The sequence below is a fragment of the Aethalodelphis obliquidens genome, unplaced genomic scaffold, assembly GCF_003676395.1.
Source record: "Aethalodelphis obliquidens isolate GAN/ISIS:26980383/991018 unplaced genomic scaffold, ASM367639v1 scaffold18, whole genome shotgun sequence".
NCBI lineage: Eukaryota > Metazoa > Chordata > Mammalia > Artiodactyla > Delphinidae > Aethalodelphis > Aethalodelphis obliquidens.
Genome location: NW_020837962.1, coordinates 19,765,927 through 19,789,055, shown reverse-complemented (window position 1 = coordinate 19,789,055; position 23,129 = coordinate 19,765,927). Strand labels below are relative to the sequence as shown.

General features: G+C 44.9%; 1 protein-coding gene across 4 annotated transcripts in view; it reads right to left on the bottom strand.

Moving 5' to 3' along the window:
- Positions 1–23,129, bottom strand: part of LOC113626476 (kinesin-like protein KIF16B) — a 280,843-nt gene that overhangs the window by 235,229 nt on the left and 22,485 nt on the right. For all 4 annotated transcript variants that reach the window (XM_027118145.1, XM_027118146.1, XM_027118147.1 and 1 more), the window contains exons 2-6: positions 13,495–13,564; positions 11,329–11,442; positions 4,748–4,864; positions 2,951–3,048; positions 2,127–2,236 (exon numbers count right to left, since the gene is read on the bottom strand). In XM_027118145.1, the coding sequence (XP_026973946.1) occupies positions 2,127–2,236; positions 2,951–3,048; positions 4,748–4,864; positions 11,329–11,442; positions 13,495–13,564 (509 nt within the window). The remainder of the gene's footprint in view (positions 1–2,126; positions 2,237–2,950; positions 3,049–4,747; positions 4,865–11,328; positions 11,443–13,494; positions 13,565–23,129) is intronic.

Here is a 23,129-nt window from a genome sequence, read left to right as displayed (position 1 = left end):
ATTCTTTTTTTTTTTTTTTTTTTTTTGCAGTACACGGGCCTCTCACTGTTGTGGGCTCTCCCGTTGCAGAGCACAGGCTCAGCAGCCATGGCTCACGGGCCCAGCCGCTCTGCGGCATGTGGGATCTTCCCGGACCGGGGCACGAACCCGTGTCCCCTGCATCGGCAGGCGGACTCTCAACCACTGCACCACCAGGGAAGCCCCATTCATTCATTTTTATGGCTGCATAGCATTCGATTCTATGTATGTACCATATCCAACAGTCTCCTATTGAGACTACAGAGGTTGTTGAGTTTGCTTCCAACACAAGTAACGCTGCTACAAATAATCTTGTATTTCGGTTTTTACGAATATGTGTGAATATTTCTGCAAAATAAATTCTTAGGTGGAATTGCTAGATGAAAGCACATTTGAAATTTTGATGGATATCACAAAACTGTCCTCCATAGAAGGCACTTTACACCCAACAGTAACAAGGTATAAGACTGTCTCTCAACACTGTCTTACCAGGTTCCTTACATCTGCCGGGACAGTTAACAGATGCTAGCTTGAAGAATTTTTATTTTGCTTTTCTCTGATTATGAGGCTGAGTCTTCTTTCCTCCATTTAAAAATCATCAGTATTTCCATTTCTGTGGACAATCTAGTCACATCCTTTGTTCATTTTTCTCCTTGGTTTTGGAGCTGCCTTTATTAAGTTATAGGAGCTCTTTATATATTAGACTTAACAAGTCCTTTGTCTGACACTTGAATTGAAAATATTCCCTCCACATTGTAAACTGTCTTTTTACTTTGCTTCTGGTGTTTCTGCCAAGTGTAAAGTTGGTTTTCTGTTTTGTTTTGTTTCACCATTTCAAATTTAACACTTTTATTTCATGGCTTCTGGATTTTAAGTAAAACATTTTTAAAGGCTTCCCTTCTCCAAATTTCTAGGAAAAAAAGTAATCCAGGGTTTCTTGCAGTCATTATGTCACTTTTTACTTTTAAATATTTGATCCATTTGCCACTTACCCTAGTATAAAAACTGAGCTCCAGTACCAAGTTACTTTTTTTTCTTCCTAGACAGCTTAATAACCTATATTCCCCCAATGTTTGAATAGCAGATTTATTAGAAACTAAATCCCCATTAAGTATCTACACCAGATTCTGGATGTTTCACCCTGCTTGATTATTCTGTCTCCTCGCAAACCCAGCTTTGTAATATGTTTTAACATCTGATAAGACAGTTAAAGGGAAAACATGAAGGCACAGTTAGGCTAAAAACTATTAACAATAATAGTTATCCCACGCTCCACAGAACAAATACACAGTTACACATTTCACTTTGGGCATTAGAAAGCAAAAGTTCAATTGAAAATTTACTAAAATGCAGATGAGGACCTGTTGGTGCACCCGGTATAACCCGGTAAAAAAGACAGCGGAAACAGGAACATCTTTAAATCCATGACCAGTTCTCAGCCTTGCCTCCAGCGAGACACACAGGAACGACAATAGCCACAGGAAAGCCGGTCTGTGTGTGAGTCTTATAGGCCAGCCTTAACTCAGCAGCCGTATACAGAGGAATTGTGTAGAGCTGACCGTTCTATTCCAAAGACAGCCTTCAAGCCAGCCTATTTTTTAAATAATTCGCAAGGGCCAGCCCTTCACCCGTCATTCCCTGAGACATTCCTCACAAAGGACCGTGACACAACTAGTGTAGCACAATACAAAGGCCGAGAACCAGCACAGGAACCTGCAAACGAGCTTCCCAAAGGCGAGAGGTCTCAGAGTCGCCCTATAATCATGTTACCATTAAGGTCAGTAAAAACACACTGCTAAAATGCAAGGCCATTTAAAGAGACAGGCTGTAGGGTTGCTTATCTTGCCTGGGAACTGGGAAAAAACAAGTTCCTGGAGTTCTTAAAGCCAGAGGAAATCTATTGGCAAGCCCCACAAAATCACCAAATGCCCAGTGAAGTATAAAGGCATTAAATGAACATCGTGCAGTGACAGCACGTGCAATTTTTACTATAATGATTCCAAAAATAAATTTTTAAAATCTCGCCATTATCCTACATTTTTTTTCTCTGAAACTATTATTTTTACAAAAATTCCCAAGAATAGGGCTGTGAAAACATTCACTCTTACCCTCAACATAAGGTCCTTCTTTTGGATGCTCACGGACTCTTAAATTGAAGGTTTTGGATGACTTCCGTCTAAGTAGATCTCTCACACGTTCATTATAAATTTCTAAGTAGCTAAAAATTTCAAATAGAGTTGAATTCAGTAAGATGATTTCAGACATTAATAACAACAACAATAACAGCAGCAACGTACATTTATGGGTGGTAACCATGTATCAGGTACAGCACTTTACGTGGATTATTTCATTTAATCCCTACAATAGCCCAGAGGTAGGTACTACTATTATCTCCATTTTAGGCAATAGAGGCTCAGGGTGATTTAAACAACCTATCCAAGGCCTCACAGCCTCTGCGGGGTCAGGCAGCCAGGAGAACCCTCGATTGCCACGTCTGCCCCCAAACCACTGACGAAACTGCCTCCCCACACAGGTTTAAGTTCAAGGAGGAAAAAACACCTCAACCACCCAGATCTATTTAAATAATAGATTTATAGTGATCCTACCAACATAAAGAATAACACAAATCCTATTCAAATAAAAGAATAAGGCAAGTGGGTATACACTGAAAAGTCGAAAGCTCACTCCATTTGAGATGAGCATCCTTCGTTAGTTTCCGACCAAGGCGGGTTGCCTCTACCAGCCTCCCAAACCCCAATCCAAATGGTACCCAAGGAAGTCACTGAACATGTATGTGCTTTAAGCTTGCCTTCCAACCGGCACAGCACAGGAGGGGGAGAGGCAGACTCTCCCCTAAGGAATCCAAAGGCTTTATCCACTCCTTGTGCCTTAAATCAAGCTCACACTCAGTTACTCAGGCCATGGGCCCTACCTGACTTCAGTTCGAAAAGATGCCTCATCCCATCTGGTGGTTTCATTTATCCGACTGAAGAGCCCTTCGCAGATCCGGGGTATTAAGCCAGAATCGCCCTGCAGTGGGAAGGAGGGACGCCTCAGCTGTCACTTGAAATAAAAGCAACCGACGATTGCATCTGCAATTGGCTGGGGTGGACTCAGACTCCAGGGGCCTGCAGGCCCGGCCCAGGGCCCAGGGCGCAGCACTCATCCCCTGCAGGGCTGCTTCCTACTCTCTGAAATGAGAGGATTGAGTTTTCGAATTTCTACCTGCTGGGACCATGATAATATACAGTTATCAGCTGTTCATCAGCTAAATCATGGCTTGCAAACATAAGACGACTTATTCTCTAGCTTTCAAATAGTCACGTTTCGGTCGGCACTGACACGCTGACGAGCTTCAGAACGGTACCAAAGACGAGGTAAAAATGTTCTCGTTAGAAAGCCAGACTTTAGGGCTTCAGTGTTTTCTTCTGAAATCCCTCACTACTTTCACCCAATCTCCCATCCCCAAAATAAATATATATATATCATCACAGGTTTAGGAGAATTTTTTTCCTTGATACCATTAAATCAGTATCAATTCTTATAACGAAAAATTGGGCCTTTCACCACATTTTTTCTTCTTACTTTAAAAAATAAAATAAAAAAGAATACCCAAATGGTACTCAACTGTAAGGTCAGAGAAAAACAGCTGTAACTTATGAGTGCTTTGTTGAACTTACATAAACTAGCTAAGAGGGAATCAACATGTAAATTTCATTTTTAGAGAAGGCTTTTTTCTCCAAAGGCACAGTAGGAAAGTAGGAAGAGAGAAGTAATGGTAAAAGGAAATGTGAAACTCTTGAAATTGTCTGTTCTTCTCTTATTCTTCCCTACTTCTCAGCATTGAGGATTCACTGTCCAGCATTTATTTTCTTCTCCTGGAAAGAAAATGCCTGGATTTAAGAAGCCAGGACACATGCACTCAAAGGCTTACATCTGGAAAGACCTGTCCTCCTTTAATGCATTACTTCTTCCACTAACCATCGAGCCTGTAGCATTCAAGGCACCACCGAGCCTGTCAGCAGGAAAGCCAGCCATCCTCTGCTAGTCCCCCCACATCTAGAACAGGCTGGCGCCTCTCAGACTCAGTGAACAGTTTTCAAAACCACGACGTGAGAAAAGTAAAACACACAAGCACTATCCAGGTCTGGAGAAAACACAGAATGGGATAAGTTCCTACAATCACGTCTAGTTCGTCCTCTGCCATATTTTGGGGCAAGTATAACTTTAAGGTTCTTAATTTATACGGCATAACTACTAGACTCCACATAACCTGTATAATTCTAACATTTTTTATGTATTCACTGGATTTATGTAGTACCTTTCCACCAAAGAGACTCTTTTTTTTACATTTTTCTTGGGGAAAAATGTTTTGAATAATTTTAAATAGAACAGAGTTCAATAATTTTATTCAAACTGTTGGGTTGGCAGAAAAGAAGAATAAATTACTTGTAGGCCCAGCATACGTTTTTGATAAGATTATAAAGCCTTTAGAAACAGAAAATGAACTGAGACTCCCATCCATTATTCATGCTTATAAACTTAAAACTATTTCTAATTTAAAATCTCTCAAAGGAAATTTCGTCCAACTTATTACTGAGTTTTACCTTATTGCTAAAGAATGATCAGAACATGAAAAGCAAGTTAGTACAGACCACGTAGATGAGAGATACTTTTATCAGTCCAAAGAGAGATAATGAGAAATTTTCTTCCCACACAAACAACGTACAGAATCTCCCATCATAGTGTATGACTTTCCTGATCCGGTCTGCCCGTATGCAAAGACACATGCGTTATAACCTTCAAATGCAGACTTCACGACGTCTGTGCCAAGGGTTTTGAAAACCTGAAAGAAGAAAAAAAAAACAAAAAACCACAAAAGATACAATTACCATGGATTTTAATAAAAACTCCTTCAGTGTTGACAGTGTTCTTGAATGCTACTTTCATAAGGATTACACCATGCAAATAAATCACTACAGAGCTGTTAACGACAGAATAAGTGTATACCCCCGTTTTTAATCAAAAGGAAACCTTTCTGATTTCCTTCATTTGATTTAATGAAGCAGAAAGCAACCCCATCCTTTTTCCCACTTAAGTTAACAAAAAATTCCTGAAATAGAAAAAGGTAAACAAGGCAAAGGGACGTCATATCTAGAAACAAAGACGATTTTAAAGCGTGACGATTTACCATTTCAGAAGTAAATAAACTTATAAAGTGATTCATGCTACCAGACCTTCCAGAAACTAAATATTCAATGTCACAGCAGCCAGAAAGTTACGGCCCAAAAACCATGTCAAATCAATGTCATCATTTTAAGGATGCGGCCATTCATCAAAGTCTCCGGAGGCTCTCACAGAGCTGAGTGATGAGTGGGTGCAGATGAGGCTGCGATGCCAGGCTCTCCCGAGTCAGGATCCAGCGCATTTTCCTATTTGGACATTTGCCCAGGATGGAGAGGGCAGGAAGACGAGCTGTGTAGGGCCTGGGTTGGCACTTACGGTGGCCTGAGTTCACATCCACCGCACCACACAACTGCACTAGGATGCTTTGGGGAATGGAAGGGGGGTGAAGGACAAATACTTGACCCACACAATCGATGTAAAAGAAGCAAATCAAGACGCCTGGTCATCCTCCTTACACCCAGCTGGGGTGGGGACCAGCCAAAGCTTTCTAACCCACTCCTGCCTTCACACTGGACCCCGCCCCCTCCCTGCAGGGGAGACCAGGACACAAAGGGCACACAGAACACCTCCCTGCTTCAAAAACAAGGCACATCAGCAGCTGAAGAGACACCGGAGAGGGAATACGATCAGGTTCTCAGTCAGAGCCAGGAAAAGGTGTGGGGTCCCCCGCAAAGTCTCTGTGAGTGATGCCGGGTGAGCCCAGCTCAAGACACACCATCGTCTCCCCATAGGGATCTGGGCCCTCCAGCCAGATACCACCCCGGGACGGGGCTGACAACCACTGGCCATCGTGCTCTCCCCTCCCCACACAGACATCCTTGCTACCAACACAGCTTGTCAGCCAGGGACGCTCCAGGCACCGTCTTCCTGCCATCTTGTTTAGACTTCGTCTCCTCGGTGGCGTCAAAGACGTACAGACTATCCTTCCAACCCAGCCGCTTCCACAGAGGACCCTCTCATTACTCTCCTTCGTTCTGAGTTAAGTTTCATCCGTTTCAGCTTTACGAGCTGATATTTTCTGATCCTTTTCCCACATTCAGATGACCAACTCAACCTTCAACTAGAGCAACTCACACCGTGTCTGTGATCAGTCCTCGGGGCGAGTAGTGTCCTAGATCCACTGTCCAGGGGGAGAGGTTAGGTCACTGGGCACACAGAGGGCGGCAGAGTGGGATCTGCACGCGGCCTCCCTGAAGCCAAAGCCTGCGCTTCTGCAGGAGTAGACGCCGAGTCCGCTTCCCACGCTCTCGACATCAATCTGGAAACCCCAACCCTACGTGGAAGGGCCTCCCCCGACAGACCACACACACACACACACACACACACACACACACACACACACCCCTCCCTCTGTGAAGAAGCAGAACCAGGAATCCCAGGGGGACTCTGGGCTCCAGACTAACCATCTGAGGTTCATGTTCACCACTATATATGGAGTAGGAGGAAAACTAAATATTTCTTTAATTCTTTCTGATTAGACAAAAGGCAGATGTCACTTTTAACCACTTCACAGAGTGCCACTGGAGAGAAAGAAGAGCCTTCCAAAAGCTTCTGGAAGAATAAAGGAAGGCTCTTCTCTCATACTTTTGTCTGAGGCTAAAACAGTCATGGAAAATATCATATTTAAACCAAACCCCAAAGTTTTCAAAATGGAACTCTTCCCCAGGGTTAAAATCCACACCTGCTACTTTACTCCTCATTTAGTCTCTAGAAAGCTAACTCAGCTGGAGTTCCTCCAGGCTCAGGGGGCCCCGGAGGGGGCGGGGGGCCTGGCACTGGTGGACGTGACCGCACGACAGGCCTAGAAAATGCAGGTCCGGAGGCACTGAGACCCAGGCCTGGCTTGGTCCCAGCTTCAAGTCGGTTGGGGACCCAGAGAAGCAGCAGGACGGTGCCCACACCTACAGGGTTCCCAGCAGGGAAAACCGGCTACCCCACTGCAGCTCCCACCAAGGACTGATTTACCATCGTCTACCAAACCGAGGTGGGGAAGGAAGGGGCTGCTCGACTGGCTGACGTCCTGCCCTCCTGGCCAGGGTCCCCGAGAGCCACTTCGCTGCTTGTCTGAGAGGCTACAGCGCTGACTTACAGAGCAAAGGGAGGCATCGCAGGGCCTCGCTTGAGGGGAAGTGCCCACAAGAGGGCGCTGTGAAAACAAAAGACTCTCCATCCAGCTGTCAACTGGGAAATTTTAGGTTTCAAGTTTCTCCGGAGTCAAATCAAGGAACAGGCAGTGCGAGATCAAAGCCTCCCTTTGTAGTTTGGAGAACAATTAAGAAAATTAGACCTTACTTAATGGTCTTTAATTGACACGAGTATGGACTTAAATGGCTCACTGACTTTTTTTCTAAATCTAACATTAATTTGGAAGGAAGAAATAGTAACGGTCATCTTATTTGGAATTTGTTTAACATTATGGGAAACTTGACTTGTACTATAGTAATGGGCATGATATATTGTCTCAAGATGCCTCTTCATTTAAATGATTTTTAAAAAGAAGAAAAAGACAAGGGCCGACATCATGCTAAGCCTGCATCTTCCCATTTACAGCAGGGGTGAGAACTGTCGGCTCAGTTCCTGTGCAGGATCCAGCAGCATGAAAACTTCAGTCGATACAACACCAGCTATTCAAATTAGAGATGAGGAAGATTAACTTCTCTTTAACAGAGTGTCTAAAAAATAGGTGTCTTCCCAAAAATGCCAAACTCACAGAAAAAGAGATCGGATTTGTGGTTACCAGAGGCGGGAGGCTGGGGGAGGGAGACTTGGAAGAAGGCGGTCAAGAGGTACAAACTTACAGTTACAGGAGAAACAAGCGCTAGGAATATAATATACAACAATGATGACTACAGTTCACACTGCTGCATGATACACAGTAAAGTTGTTATGAGAGTAGATCCTAAGAGTTCTCATCACAAGGAGGAATTTTTTTTTCCTTTTCTTTTTATTGTATCTATATGAGAGGATGGTTATTAATTAAACCTATTGCGATCATTGTTTCACGAGATACGTAAAGCGAACCATCATGCTGTACACCTTAGACTTATACAGAGGCGTATGTCAATTATTTCTCAATAAAACTGGAAAAGAGGAAAAAAAAACACTAGGAGTGTTCCTGGATCTCTGCTGGTTTTATTAACACGTGGTTCTGCTAGAAAGCAGTGTTTACTAACATATCTCAAAGGCTTTTTCAGTTTTGAACTGAATGTACGATATAAATAACCTGAGACTGTTCCTTGACTTTGGGTTCCAGAGTAAAGGAGCCAAAGCCTCTGAAGTGCAGACACCTGCAGTGGAAAGTCTCCTCCGCAGCTGAAAACTCTTTTCCTTCTCAAACTATTTTTAAACTCTGGGCAGCTATTTTTAACTCCCAAAAGAGCTAAACGTGGGCTTCCCTGGTGGCACAGTGGTTGAGAGTCCGCCTGCCGATGCAGGGAACACGGGTTCGTGCCCCGGTCTGGGAGGATCCCATGTGCCGCGGAGCAGCTGGGCCCGTGAGCCATGGCCGCTGAGCCTGCGCGTCCGGAGCCTGTGCTCTGCAGCGGGAGAGGCCACAGCGGTGAGAGGTCCGCGTACCATAAAAAAAAAAAAAAAAAAAGAGCTAAACGTGTTACTGCTTCCCTGACCTTGACTCTCACTGAACCCAGGATGTGTGACCTGTTCCATAAATGAACTACCCACCCGTAGACGAGGCCTCTCAGTCAACAAATGCCTGCTGAGCATCTCCAGGGAGCCAGGCCCTGCTGTCCACGCCACCACTCCCGTCCCTGGGCTTTCCCTCGGCACAGCCCCTGTCCCCAAAAGGCCTCAAATCCAGGTTAAACAGGGGGGAAAATGCAGCCGCTCGCTGGGTAACTTAGGAGGGAAACCTTCATGGCCCTCATTCATCCTCTAATGAAGATGTTCTGAGGACCATGTAATGAACCAGCTTTTCCCTTAAACTCCCTCGTACCAGCCACTTCATTTGCATTCCTACCTGAAAGCCAAAATCTGGATTCCACTAGCTGCAACATTCTGTTCCTCACCAGACTCCTAGCTACCAACACTGACTGATCCACGTGCCTCAGGACCAAAGTCATCTTCGCTCACTCGCTCATCCATTTATTCATTCAACAGGGCTGCCCTGTCCACCTGTCACTGAGAACACACCAATCCTTAAACCCTTAAGACCTTCCAGGGGTATCTACACCGCCGTATACATCAGCCCCAGGATCTCAACTCTGCTACTATTCAGTCGATTAGACCTACAGACTTGAGAAGGTTATTTAAGCTGAGTCTCCTTGACAAAGAAAAATGGAGCTAAAGTCGATCTCATTTGGTTCTTGTGAGGATTAAACGAGGCAGCACCCCTGAGCACCAAGCAGCGTTTCTGATTCCCCTGCAAACTCCAGCAGCATTAGTTCACCTTTCCTCTCCCAGCCCCTCTCTCATGCCCAGCACCCCATCTCTCCTCATGGCCCCCATTCCTACTGCTGTTGTCCTTCCTATGTTTCCCCAATACTGAATCAACAACTTGTAGATACTATCACTCCAGCCCTCTCCTTGGAACAACTTCTCCACGTTCACAGCCAATCTGAACTCCCAACACTTACATCGCCTCAGGAAGCCAGCCTCCTCCACAAACCATTCCTAAACCAACTACATTTCTCAAATGCTAAGGATCATGCAACTCACCTAGGGATCTTGCTGAAAAATGCAGTTTGATTCAGTAGGTCTGGAGTAGTTCCTGAAATTCTGCATTTCTAACACTTTCCCAGGCAACGCTGAGATTCTAATACGTGGACACACCAAGTTACAAGAACCTACACCAGGATACCACTTCAAGATGCCATCACGTGGGTCACAAGCCTGGGCGGGCAGGACAGGAATTCACGTTCGCTTTAAGACCTGGAGACCTGAAGCCATGCCTCTTAAGGAGCTGTTAACAAGCCAGGGAGAAGCCCCGCCATGCGGGCATGCTCTCCCCCCTACCCCACACCGTGTTTCACCAGAACCCCGCTCTGCTCCAACACCCTGCTTGCCCCACCCAGGGAAATACACTAGTCCTTCTGGTCACATGACACACCATCAAGCGACGGTCCCCTGGGAGGATCTTCAGGTCTGTTCTTATCTGCCCATGTCATGTCTACATTTCAGATCACAAAAGCCTACAGCACAGGTTTCCTGGACAAATTCCAGCTTCATTCTAGGTTCTAGAAAGATTCTGAACAAAACGATCTTGCTTTCTAGAATCTTTCTTTCTAGAACCTACAATGATCCATCCAAGCAGGGGGAATGTGACTTGGGTGTGAAGTGTACCTCCTAAAGCTCTGCATCGCAGCAGGACTCAAGGCCAACTGAGTTATGTGTCAGGCTTAGCAGTACACACAGGCAGACATCAGAGCTCCTGCGGATTCAGTTCAGACCACAGCAATAAAGCGAGGCACACAAATGTTTTGGTTCCCTGTGCAAATAAAAGTTATGTTTATACGATACTGTAGTCTATTAAGTGTGTAGCAGCATTTTGTCTAAAAAATAACATACATACCTTAATTAAAAAATACTTGCTAAAAAATGCTAACCATCATCTGAGCCTTCAACAAGTCGTAATCTTTTTGCAACAGTAACATGATAGATCATTGATTGAATATACTACTAATGAAAGAGTTTGAAATATTGCGAGAATTACCAAAATGTGACACAGAAACACGAAGTGAACAAATGCTGTTGGAAAAATGGCACCAACAGAGTCGACACGGGATTGCCTCGACCTTCAATTTGCAAAAAAGCGTTAACACCGGGCACAGTAAAATGAAGTATGCCTGTAAATGTCCCCCCGAAAAATGCTTTACTTGCAAAGCTCCTTTAAAACAGTAATCACTGCCAAGTTTTGAAACAAAAATTATGATCATCACGCTCAGAAGTTTTAAAAAAAAAAAAAAATCAACCTTTTGGGGATGGAATTCATCTCAGGCTTAAGATAAATGGTGCTATATAATAAGCAAAAAGCTAAGTTAGCAAAGGCTAATTTTACATAAATCATATTCAGAAAAAAATTAGCAAGATGTTTTAAAGAATTTTAGGGTAGGCATGTTTTTCTCAATATGAAAATAAACCAAAACAGAGATTTTGAAAATACCATACCATTTCTTGTGAAACATAATCTGGACTTTGTGTATCAGCAGAATAAAAAGAAAAGTCATAGGTGAAGGTCTTGGTCCGTTCTCTTCCTGAGTCCCCAGTCCCTCCTTCTGGTATCTAGAAAGAGATGATTATGACAATAATAACAACAATGTAAGAGGAAAATAATAATAATGTGAAGAGCACTGTCAGCAAACAAGTAATCTGTCCAATTCAAGAAAAAAACTTCATAAAAAGCACACAAATGATCACCATTTTCCATTATTTATACCCTGGCTCAAATCCATTTAATTCCTCACCTCCTGAATGAATGAAGGAATGAATGAACAAGCAAGCAAACCTCAACTCCTCCCAGCAATTCAGGCTCCTACGATATGACCCAAGGCTACTTTTCTGGACATTTTATCATGATTACCTTATATGAACCTGACACTCCAGCCAGACGCTATGTTTTTCTGACTTCAATGCTTTTTATTGCTGGAGTCTGCACAACTCCACAGGGTGCTGTTCACAGAGATGACAATGTGAAAGCAGTTGTGTGATCCTGTGGCCCCACTGAAAACTGCAGGTCAGAGGCCTCCTCTTCCACAAAGCTCCCCTTGGGCACTGCATCCAGAAGTAATTCTCCCACCTCTGAGAGACGACTCTCCCAGGACACACTGTATTATGAGTCTATTGCATATGGTTGCGTACGTCTTGTCTACCTTGCTATGTACCAAAATTGAAGCAAAAACCATGTTTAAAAATCTTCATATGCCACCAAGGCCTCACACAGCTCCCTGGACATATGCGGAGTAAATGTAATGGGCATCCTATTTTCCAACATAATTCAGATACTATAGTATACATACTATAAAAAAAGAAAATTGTTTAAGGTTCTTATTATTAAAATGTTTAAAAATCCAGGCATCTATTCTGGTTATATCAGACAAGGCAATGTTTTGTAAAACTCAAAAAGCAACAGAGTAATCAAGGAAAACAGATTCCATAACACACAAAGGAAGGAGATTCATCCAAGGCCATGGGTCTCTCCACTCCGTTCCGGTAAATATGATGTTTGAATGACTTTGACCGCAGCACTGTGAGCACACAAAGGTATACGAAGAAGAGCAAAGCAGAGGTAACCAACAGCAGAGAAAGAACAAGTGACCGTGAGAAGATGTGGGAGGTCAAAGGAGGGAAAGCCAGGTGCGGGCCAAGCAGAGCCAGAAGGTAGAACTGCGGGCAGCGGAGAAAGAAAGACATTCCACTGGAGAATGCCTCAGGCCAAGGGGCACCAGAGCCTCAGAGGAGGCCTCTCGAAATGCCCAGAGCACGGCCCATGCGAAGATGGGCACATTCCCCAGCTTCTATCACTGGGGATCAAGTTGCACGACTTTGAAACTGGATTTCAAAGCGTCCAGTCCCTTGAGCCACGAATTAACAGAAATCCAACCAGAGACTGATCTGCACTTGGCCGTGGGGCACCAGGCCTCTGAAACCCAAACCTGTGAGCTAATGACAACTATCGGAGGAGGATGGGGTTGGGTTCATAAGGCACATGATTTCTTTATTATTGATTTTACACACTTATTTTTCCCCTAAGTGAAAAGTATTCAAGGTCCTTAACAAATTCACTAACCAAAGAAAGAAAAACAGGATACTTTAAGTACAAAAAGAACTCACCATCTCAGAAAATTCTGGGATTTTTTTTTTCAATTTTCTTTTTTCCAGAAAAAAATTTCAGTTTTTTAAATTTTTCATCCTCTGAGTTTTGAATAATAATACCAGCTTCTCTTGCAAAGTTTACAAAATTATTTTCATTAAAAATGAAAACAAATCTAGGGCCAAAGCTTCTTTAATAATTCACAATGAGCCAACTGCCAGGCTAAGGATCCACCACAGGATACAGGATAGAAACGCCTGGGTCGGGGCTAAACCCATGAGGTCACCTCCCAGAGCTGCGGCTCAGGCCCGGCTCTCAGGTCAGCGAAACCAGGGACGGGACAGGAGACAAAGCATCAACCCTTTTGCTTTGTGACCAAGCCCAAGCCCAAGCTGACGTGGTGGACTGAACAGAGAAAGGAGGGCTGTGGAAACAGCAGATGTGTTGTATTTACCCACAAGCCATTGGACGCGGAAACAAACACACAACTCACAGAACTGGAGCCAGCCCAGGCCGCTACTTGCCTTTAAGTTTGTGATTGTTGTTTTGCTTTTCTCCATTTGAATAATGAATTTGGCTTCCAAGTCCTTTTCCCTGCAACACAAATAATTCAGCGTTGGTTAGGAGAGAAAAGACTGTTTTTACAATATTTGTTGTATTTACTTTTTACATATGGCAGTTTGTTTTTAAATGGCACGTGAAGCACAATCTCTGATACACCCCCGTCCTGAAACCTTACGAACGTAAACTTGAGGACGCACAAAACAGATGCCACCATCAAAAACTTAAGACTGAAAATACTGTGTTGGCGAACCCTGGAAGAACGTCTACCTGTGAGTCAGAAGGAGTCTATGTGAAATGACAGAAACCAGGGACATTGTGTGACTCGGATAAAAGAGAAGCCCCACCCACCCGGTACAGAAGAAAGTCACCATATCCCTCCATCCAGGATGAGAACTAAGAAGAAACAGGAGTCGTGCTCACAACCAGGTGCTGCTTCTAGAAGCAGCCAGGGCACTGTCCCCTCCCCCCACCTCCTTTCTATACCCATCCAGAAAATGTAATTCCTAGAAGACACCAGAACAGGAAGTTAAGAGAAATCCTAAAAAGTACAGTTCTCTGAAAGAAATGAGACTACACCCACACAATGGAGTGGGATGTCCCTGGCAAAGGAATGAGGAAGGTCTCTATGTACTGCTGTGGACGGAGGCCAGGGTTCGTTAAGTGGGAAATGTGAGGTGGAGAAAAGTATACACGGGATGCTACTTGTATTTAAAGATAAAAAGGATCGTGTATTCATTTTTCGAAAGGTTGCCTATGGAGAAAGAAGATGAAGTGGAAGAGACAGGGAGAGAAGCTAGATTTCTAGAAAAACACCTTGATCTATATAGATCATCTTTAGAATGATGAAAATAAGTTACACAAAAATAAAACAAAATGATTTTTATTAAATAACCTAAAACACAAAAGTAAGTTGAAGTAAATGAACCTGTGTGCCGCATGGTGAGAAAAGACCTCATGTGCTAATTCCTTAGCCGCGGGAATCTAGCCTAAGGAGAAAAAGAACTACAGAGCAAAGATATTGTGGGTTCAGGAATCATATTTTTGGTGATAAGTGTAGTTATCCTGGGATTTCTGTTTGTGTATTGTGGGATAATACATGAGTAATTACGCTGCTGCCGCTGAAGACCAAGGATTTTGGTTGAAAGGAGATACAAACATTAGATTTGTTAAAAAGAAACTATAGGGGGCCTTCCCTGGTGGCGCAGTGGTTGAGAGTCCGCCTGCCGATGCAGAGGATGCGGGTTCATGCCCCGGTCCGGGAGGATCCCACGTGCCGCAGAGAGGCTGGGCCCGTGAGCCATGGCCGCTGAGCCCACGCGTCCAGAGCCCGTTCTCCGCAACGGGAGAGGCCACAGCGGTGAGAGGCCCGCGTACCGCAAAAAAAAAAAAAAAAAAGAAAGAAACTATAGGGCCAAAATGCAGTCACTTATGCTAAGCCCCACCAAGATTTAACACCTTACTTAATGTAGTTTCAGCCTCTCCCAGGAGTAAATCTTGAACCAATCAGTCTGGAATTTCCTGGTCTACACTAATATGGTAACTTGCCTGGTAAGACCCCCCCCTGCTGTCTCCAAGGGAAGCTGACTTTGCCTGAAATAATCCACTTTTTTAACTTCCTTATCACACCCTCCTTCTGCCCGTAAAAGCCTTCTATTTTGCACAGCTCCTGGCAGGGCCTTTCAGCTTTCTAGGTGGGATGCTGTCAGATTCATGAATCACTGAATAAAGCCAATTAGATCTTCAAATTCACTCAGCTGAATTTTTCTTTCACAGATTGCTGAGGCTAGGTAAAACCTCTGTAGTCCTGAATCTAAGTGGGAAATGCTAACATGAACTTTATCTGAAATTGAAAAAAAAAAAAAGTACTCCCTAGCTTTGTCCTCTGAAAAGGCCTAGAATCTTATGGCCAAATTACAGTATCTAAATACCATTTTCCACTAAGGTAAGCCAGGGCTCATGGAGAGAGCCTCAACCCAAATATACAGGCGGACCTTGGACACGCCGCAGGTTGGGTCCAGACCACAGCAATAAAGCGAATATCACAACACAATGAGTCACACGAATTCTGTTGTTTCTCAGAGCGTATCAAAGTTATGTTTAAAATGTTCAATAGCATTATGTCTAAAAAAACAAGGTACGTACCTTAATTTTAAAATACTTTATTGCTAAAAACTGCTAACCATCATCTGAGCCTTCAGCAAGCGGTAATCTTTCTGCTGGTGGAGGGTCTTGCCTCAATGTTGACGGCTGCTGACTGCAGTGGCTACGGCAATTTCGTAATATAAGACAACAGTAAAGTTTACCTTGCCAACTGACCCTTCCTTTCCTGAACAATTTCTCTGTAGCATGCAATGCTATTTGATAGCGTCTAAACCACAGACTCAGATTGGAGTCAATCCTCTCAAACCCTGCTTTATGAACCAAGTTTGTGTAATATTCTAAGTCCTTTGTTGTCATTTCAACTATCTTCACAGCATCCTCACCAGGAGCAGAGTCCATCTCAAGGAACCACTTTCTTTGCTCATCCATAAGAAGCAACTCCTCATCCATTAAAGTTTTTTCATGAGATTGCAGCAATTCAGTCACATCTTCAGGCTCCACTTCTAGCTCCCTTGCTATTTCCACCACATCTGCAGTTACTTCCTTCACTGAACTCTTGAACCCCTCAAAGTCATCCATGAGGGTTGGAATCAACTTCTTCCAAACACTTGCTAACATTGGTATTTTGACTTCTTCCCATGAATCATGAATGTTCTTAATGGCATCTAGAATGTTGAATCCTTTCCAGCAGGTTTTCAAGTTACATTGTCTAGATCCATCAGAGGAATCACTAGCTATAGCAACCATAGCCTTATGAAATATATTTCTTACAGAATAAGACTTGAAAGTCAAAAGTACTCCTTGATCCATGGGATGCAGAATGGATACTGTGTTAGCAGGCATGAAAACAACATTAATCTTGCTGTCCATCTCCATCAGAGCTCTTGGGTGACCAGGTGCATTGTCAATGAGCAGTAACATTTTGAAAGGAATCTTTTTTTTGAGACCGTCTCAACAGTGGGCTTAAAATATTTAGTAAACTATATTGTAAAGAGATGTGCTGTCATCCAGGTTTTGTTGTTCCATTCATAGAGCACAGGCAGAGTAGACTGAGCATAATTCTACAGGGTCCTAAGAATTTTGGAATGGTAAATGAGTACTGGCTTTAAATTAAAGTCACCAACTGCATTAGTCCCTAATGGCAGTCCTAGGTGGCATCTTCTTCCAACAGAAGGCTGTTGCATGCACAACACTGATTATCTGTTGTTTACTGTAGCCACCTTTGTAGATGATCTTAACTAGGTCTTAACTAGATCTGGATAACGTGCAGCAGCTTCTACATCAGCACTTTGCTTCACTTTGCACTTTGATGTCACAGAGACGGCTTCTTTCCTTAAACCTCACGATCCAACAACCTCTGCTGGCTTCAAACTTTTCTTCTGCAGCTTCCTCACGTCTCTCAGCCTTCACAGAATTGAAGAGAGTTAGGGCCTTGCCCTGGATCAGGCTGTGGCGTAAGGGAATGTTGTGGCTGGTTTGATCTTCTACCCAAACCACTCAAACTTCCTCCATGTGAGCAATGAAGCTGTTTCGCTTGCTTACTCGTGTGTTCACCGCCGCAGCCCTTTCCATTTCCTTCAAGAACTTGTCCTTTGCCTTCACAACTTGGCTAACTGCTTGGCACAAGAGGCCTCGCTTTCAGCCTATCTCGGCTTTTGACATGCCCTCCCCACTAAGCTTAATCATGTCTAGCTTTTGATTTAAAGTGAGAGACGTGCGACTCTTCCTTTCACTTGAACACTTAGAGGTTACTGTAGGATTAGTAAGTGGCTGACTTTCGATATTATTGTGTCTCAGGGAAGAAAACAGGCCCAGACACATCATTTCCCTACCCAGCTTGTTCAATAACAACAATAAACTACAGGGAATATAAAGGTGGAAGCAGAACGTATAGATTAAAAAAAGTCTAGCGATATATCAACCGACTGGATCTCAGTTCACATAGAAGAACATTTTTAGAAATAATAAGACATGTAGGGAAATGTTAACACTGACTAGATATGTGATGATACTAAGGGATTATTATTTTAGGTGTGATAATAGTATCATGATGAGTTTAAAAAGGCCTTAACTGTTTAGAGACATACTGAAATATTTACAAAAGAAATGATGCCTGGGATTTATCTGAAAATAATCTGGGTGGGTGGCTGGGGGAGTAGAGGCAGGAGAGGGTAGCACCCTGGCCACCTCAGGATGAACAGAGACAGCACAAACACCAGCCAGAACAATGAAGCCCAAAGAGTATGTTGCAGGAAACACCATTCAAGTGCTACAGTGGATCCCCATGGCCTGGGTTAACTTTTCCAAGCCAGTCTGAGGAAGTACAGGGCGGGGCGAACAGAACACTGGCTTAGAGACAAATCAATGAAATCCCTCCTGCGTGCGTGTGTGGAGCCCCCAGTCCGCCCTCCAGGTCTTGGGCAGCTCCACTGTGGACCCAAAAGTGAGAACTGCCTCAGGGACACCCCGTGTTCACGACGCTGGAAAACAACAGTTGACTCAATCACCCGCTCCACCGCACTCAACTTCCAAAGTGCGCTCCGCCCAGCAGAGAGCCACGCAGATTCATTTTGTTAATGCCACACGTGCCACATCCCGGTCCCTCCCGTTGCCACCGGGGTCATTTCTCAGTCACTCGTCAACCTACCGTGTCTAGATCTTTCACTCTAGAACCACCAGTATTATCAACAGATACCTGCTGGGAGCACAAAACCATCCGGGGATCTCAGAGGACCAGACGTGACCACGATGGGTGCTCACACCGCCTGCCGGTTCTTACTTACAAAACACAAAGGAATGCAGGTCACACCATGCCCACCCCGCGCCCACCCCTCTCGTGGGAAGCCAGAGGGTGAGGAATTCCAGGCTCGGAGGCTTACACCTTGGGAGCAGCAAAGTTTAAAGGGCCCTCCCCAGGATCATTTATCCCAACCTGTAGGTAACCAAGATAGTACCTGCCTAGTTCTAAATTAACATCCGCTCTATAAAAATACCAGGGGAGGTACTGACGGAAAGCCCATTATGTAGCATTAGCGTCTTTTTTAACAGCCACTTCCGAAATCAAAACTGAAGATGCTCCAGTAAAATTAAAAAACAAAAAAAACAACAACTGGAAATGCTCGGTGGGTTTCAATGGGTCCACAACCTTGAAATGGCAGAGGCTGGGGTGTGGTGGGGAGGGGGAGGGGCAGCCTCACTTTTCCGAGGGACCACAGTTCCCTCAGCTTCTCAAAGAGCTCTGTGCCCCAAAAGACGGGCACCCCAGCTCAGACCTGTTATTCAAAGTGCAGCCCAGGCACCAGCAGAGCCCAGAGTTCAAGGGATCACAGGCCCCCTGTGGACCCACCGAATGAAACCCACTTATGACAGGAACCCAGAAGGACCCCGACAACCCCTGATGCTGGGAAGCACGGCCCGGACACTATCTGAACATGACGGAGTCATAACCTGTCTTACAGTTACTCTCACGAAACGAACTCCACCACACGTGATCTAGTTCGTATGCTGGGAAAACGCACTTTGTACTTTGACCTTTAAGTCTTATTTGTAAAATCACATGACAGAACTGGATAGAACCCCAGTCAGCTGACACTGTCTCGACTCTTTGCTCCGAGTCGCATGGTGGCTTCTGACCAAGAGCAGTAAGTGCCTAACATCATCAGACCTAGGGAGTCATCTGAGTGTCGTGACACCCAGGCTCCCTCATCCTGAGCACCCGGCCAAGCTTCCCGCCCTTCCTGTACCCGGATGGTTTTCCAACATCGGTGTGGCGCTGCTGCCAACAGCTTAAAATCATGCTAAGTGACAATCACAGCCCATCAAGATTCAGACGGAAGCCATCTGTTCCGGAAAGGGAAGTTCACGAATAACAATTTCCTGGACTCCTTCCTTCTTAAGCATAAACACGAAAACTGTAAGAAAAAGATGGATATTTACTCTGAAAATAATCTCTAAGTATAGTGTTATAAATACAAGGAAGCTAGCTAGAGATTTAGCCATAGACAGCAAATCTCACTCTAGTTACTGAAAATACTTATGGAAAAGCCAGTGTAATCTCCATAAAGCGGTTATGATGGCTGGAGTTATTAAACATTGAAACGAACCCCTTGGTGCATTCATCCCTGGTAGATTCCAGGAGGCCGTCAAGCTTCCAAGTGTTTCAGAGATGGAAGAAAGGACAAAGGAGGCCCCAGGCTCCCTTTCCTTCCACACTCTGCCGACCTGTCCCGCTCGGGCCCCACGTCCACTGGAGACCGGCTTCTGCTCGTGGCCTTCTCTGCACCTCCAGGGCCTCTAACTATCATAGGTGACTTGACGGTCCACGTGACGCTCCCTCTGGCAGCCTTACCTCCTGTCCCCCCCTCCCCACCCAATGGTCAGTTACCCAGTCCCATCCAATCTACCGCCAGGCTACCGACCTTGGCCACCTCTCCCACTGTCCCAGGTCGGCCACCACCACCCCTCTGGAGTCTCTTTGCCTCCAACCTTGTCCCCTCTCATCCACCCTCCACTCTGCTGTCAGAGGGATTCTTTCCAAATACACATGGGACCGTGTGGCTCCCCGGCTTCACAGCGACTTCCACAGGCCACAGGGTGAAGCCCAGCTCCCAGCGGTACCCCAAATGCCTTCTGACTGACCCAACCTGACCATTCCACACTATCCATGCCACCCTCCTCCAGCCAACGCTCACCCTGGCCTTCCTGAGCCTTCGTTGAGCCTCTGCCCCACCCCCTAGTCAGCTGACCAGCTCCTAGCTCACCCCCCAGACCGAGAACTTCTCAGGAGTGAGGACCAGGCCTACTCGGTTTACACCCTCAGGCCCAGGCACGGTGCCTCGCCTTGGAGGTGCTCACAAAACGGCTGTTGAATGTGATGGACCAACTGATGAAAGCACTGAATGAATGCTCTCCCCACCAGCTGCCCTTCGCCAGGCGCATCCCCTCCTTAGGGCCACTTGCCCCGATGACCCCCTCACCACCCTTGCTTCTGGCTTTCCCACCCAGGCCCTCGGTCGGTCGAGGCTTGTCCCAGGTCCGGTCTGACTCACCCACCCTGTAAACCTTCAGGAACGCCTACCCGGCTCATCCCACCCCCATGGGCTCCACCCCTGCTGGTGTCATCTCCCCAACTGGTCTAGAGGATCCCACTTCCTCTTCACCCCACAACCTGAGCCCTCCCGGCACAAAGGCAACGCCGGCAACCAGCGCTCGCTGGGTGCTTTGTCTTCCAGTCTTTCAGCTGAAAACTGTGCGACACCAGGCACTGAGACGTCTCCCTGTCCCAGGTCAATTTCCTCTGACATTTACGAAACATGGGAAATAAATCTTGACATTTTTCTCATGCTGAGGAAAATAAATCATCCTAAAATATTATTTGAACACTGACTTGATAATAGAGCAAAATGAACTATGCCTCTGCCTGGCCACTTTGGTGAATTGGGTTTCTCAAGTGAAAAGTCAATTATGGTTCACTCATATAAATAAGTAATTTATTTAAAAGGTCTGGAAACTAGATCATAAGACGCTACAAATGAACCCGCTGGAGTAAGTATGCTGAGTTATAGATCAATACTGAGGGGGGAGGAGGAGGGAAGGAGAAAGGAAAAGATGCAGAATATCCAGTCAGAGAAAGAGATGAATCATGTCAGCTCGCAGATACGAGAAGAGGAGAAAGCTTATTAGAAAAAAATAACCCTATGTTAATTCAAACACTTTGAATATGTTGTTAAATTAATCAGCATTTTAGATTGATTCCACTCATGCAGCTGATGGTGTTTGGTCACCCCATAATAAAACAGCTGGACTGGGTGACACTGAGATCCCCAAACTGGGCCACTAGCCTAGAAGATTATAATAAGAGTGGCTAATTCACCCTGAGTTCCAAAGTGAACCAGCATCCCCAAAGTCACCTGAAAAGTTACATACTATGAACCAATATTGAACTGCCTTCATTTTGGTGGCAGAACACCCAAGAGCAAAAACTTTAAACTCTATTTTTAAAAAGAATGCGTGAACATAACCTTCAAAAATTGTGAATCACTGTATTAGGATATCACTTATATGTGGAATCTAAAAAAAATGGTACAAATTAACTTATTTACGAAACAGAAATAGAGTCACAAATGTAGGAAACAAACTTATGGTTACCAAGGGGGAAAGGTGGGGATAAACTGGGAGACTGGGATTCACATATACACACTACTATATAAAAAAATAGATAACTAATAAGGACCTACTGTATAGCACAGGGAACTCTTCTAAATACTCTGCAATAACCTCTATGGGAAAAGAATCTAAAAAAGAGTGGATATATGTACACATATAACTGATTCACTTTGCTGTACACCTGAAACTAACACAACATTGTAAATCAACTGTACTCCAAAAAAAATTTTTAATTGTGAATCACTAGATTGTACACCTGTAACTTATATATTATTGTACATCAACTCTACTTCAATTTAAAAATAAAATAGAAGTACAAATTAATTAATATAATTAAATAAAAAGAATGCATGACCTCCATGAGTACTACTACGGAAAGAAATCCAAGGAACACCGTTAAGTGGGGGAAAGAATCAAGCATGCAGACGACAGTTTGCAGTCCAATAGGCAGATAAATAACATGGAGAGAAATGCACGTCTATGCTTCTAGATGCACAGAACATCCCTGGACATTTCCGAAATGATAAGTGGGAAGCTGTTCGCAGTGAAAGCTGGTCACCTCTGGAGAGTACGTAGGAGCAGGACCTCAGGGGATGAGAAAATGAACTTAAAACACTTCCCTGTGGAAACTATTTCAGCGTGATCCGATATTACTTTACTTAAAATAAGTTAGTTAATTAGAAGGCAAAAAGCCCCTGACTTTAAGCATTGGGGTGGCTCCTTGGCGCCCCGGGGTGCGTCCGGGTCCTTACAGGGCTGGCTCACCGCCCCTCCCCTCCTGACTGTCCGGCCACACAGAGGACAGCTCACCTTGGCCACAGCTCCCCCACCGTCGCCATCTACCACCTAGATTTGCCTCTGCCCCTCCCCACCCTCTGCATGTCCACCAGGCTCAGTGGTGTCAACATTCAACCCCAGACCAGATGCCCCCTCTTCGGATAGCGGTCCTGCTCTCTAAGTGTTCGGTGAGCTGCTCAGTCTCTCCACCCCATCCAATGGCACGTCTCCTTTTCCCTTATTAGGACTCCAGACAAACTACAGGGAACCCAATTAAATGTGAATCTCAGATAAACGAGTCATGTTTTAGTATAACTGTATCCCAAATACTGCCTGAGACCTACTCAGACTTCACTTCGGCTTGCTGACTTGCCACCACAGTGCCCCGGGAGCACCCAGCGGGCTCTCCCACTTCGATGCATGTGGACACTCGCCTCCCTCCCCCAAGCCCAGGGAGTGAGCAGCCTCAACCCCCAGCGCAGCAGTGGATGCTCCGTCAAGAGGTGCAGCCTCGCCCGTGTCAAAGTGTGAAATCAAACCCAGGGCGGGCCAC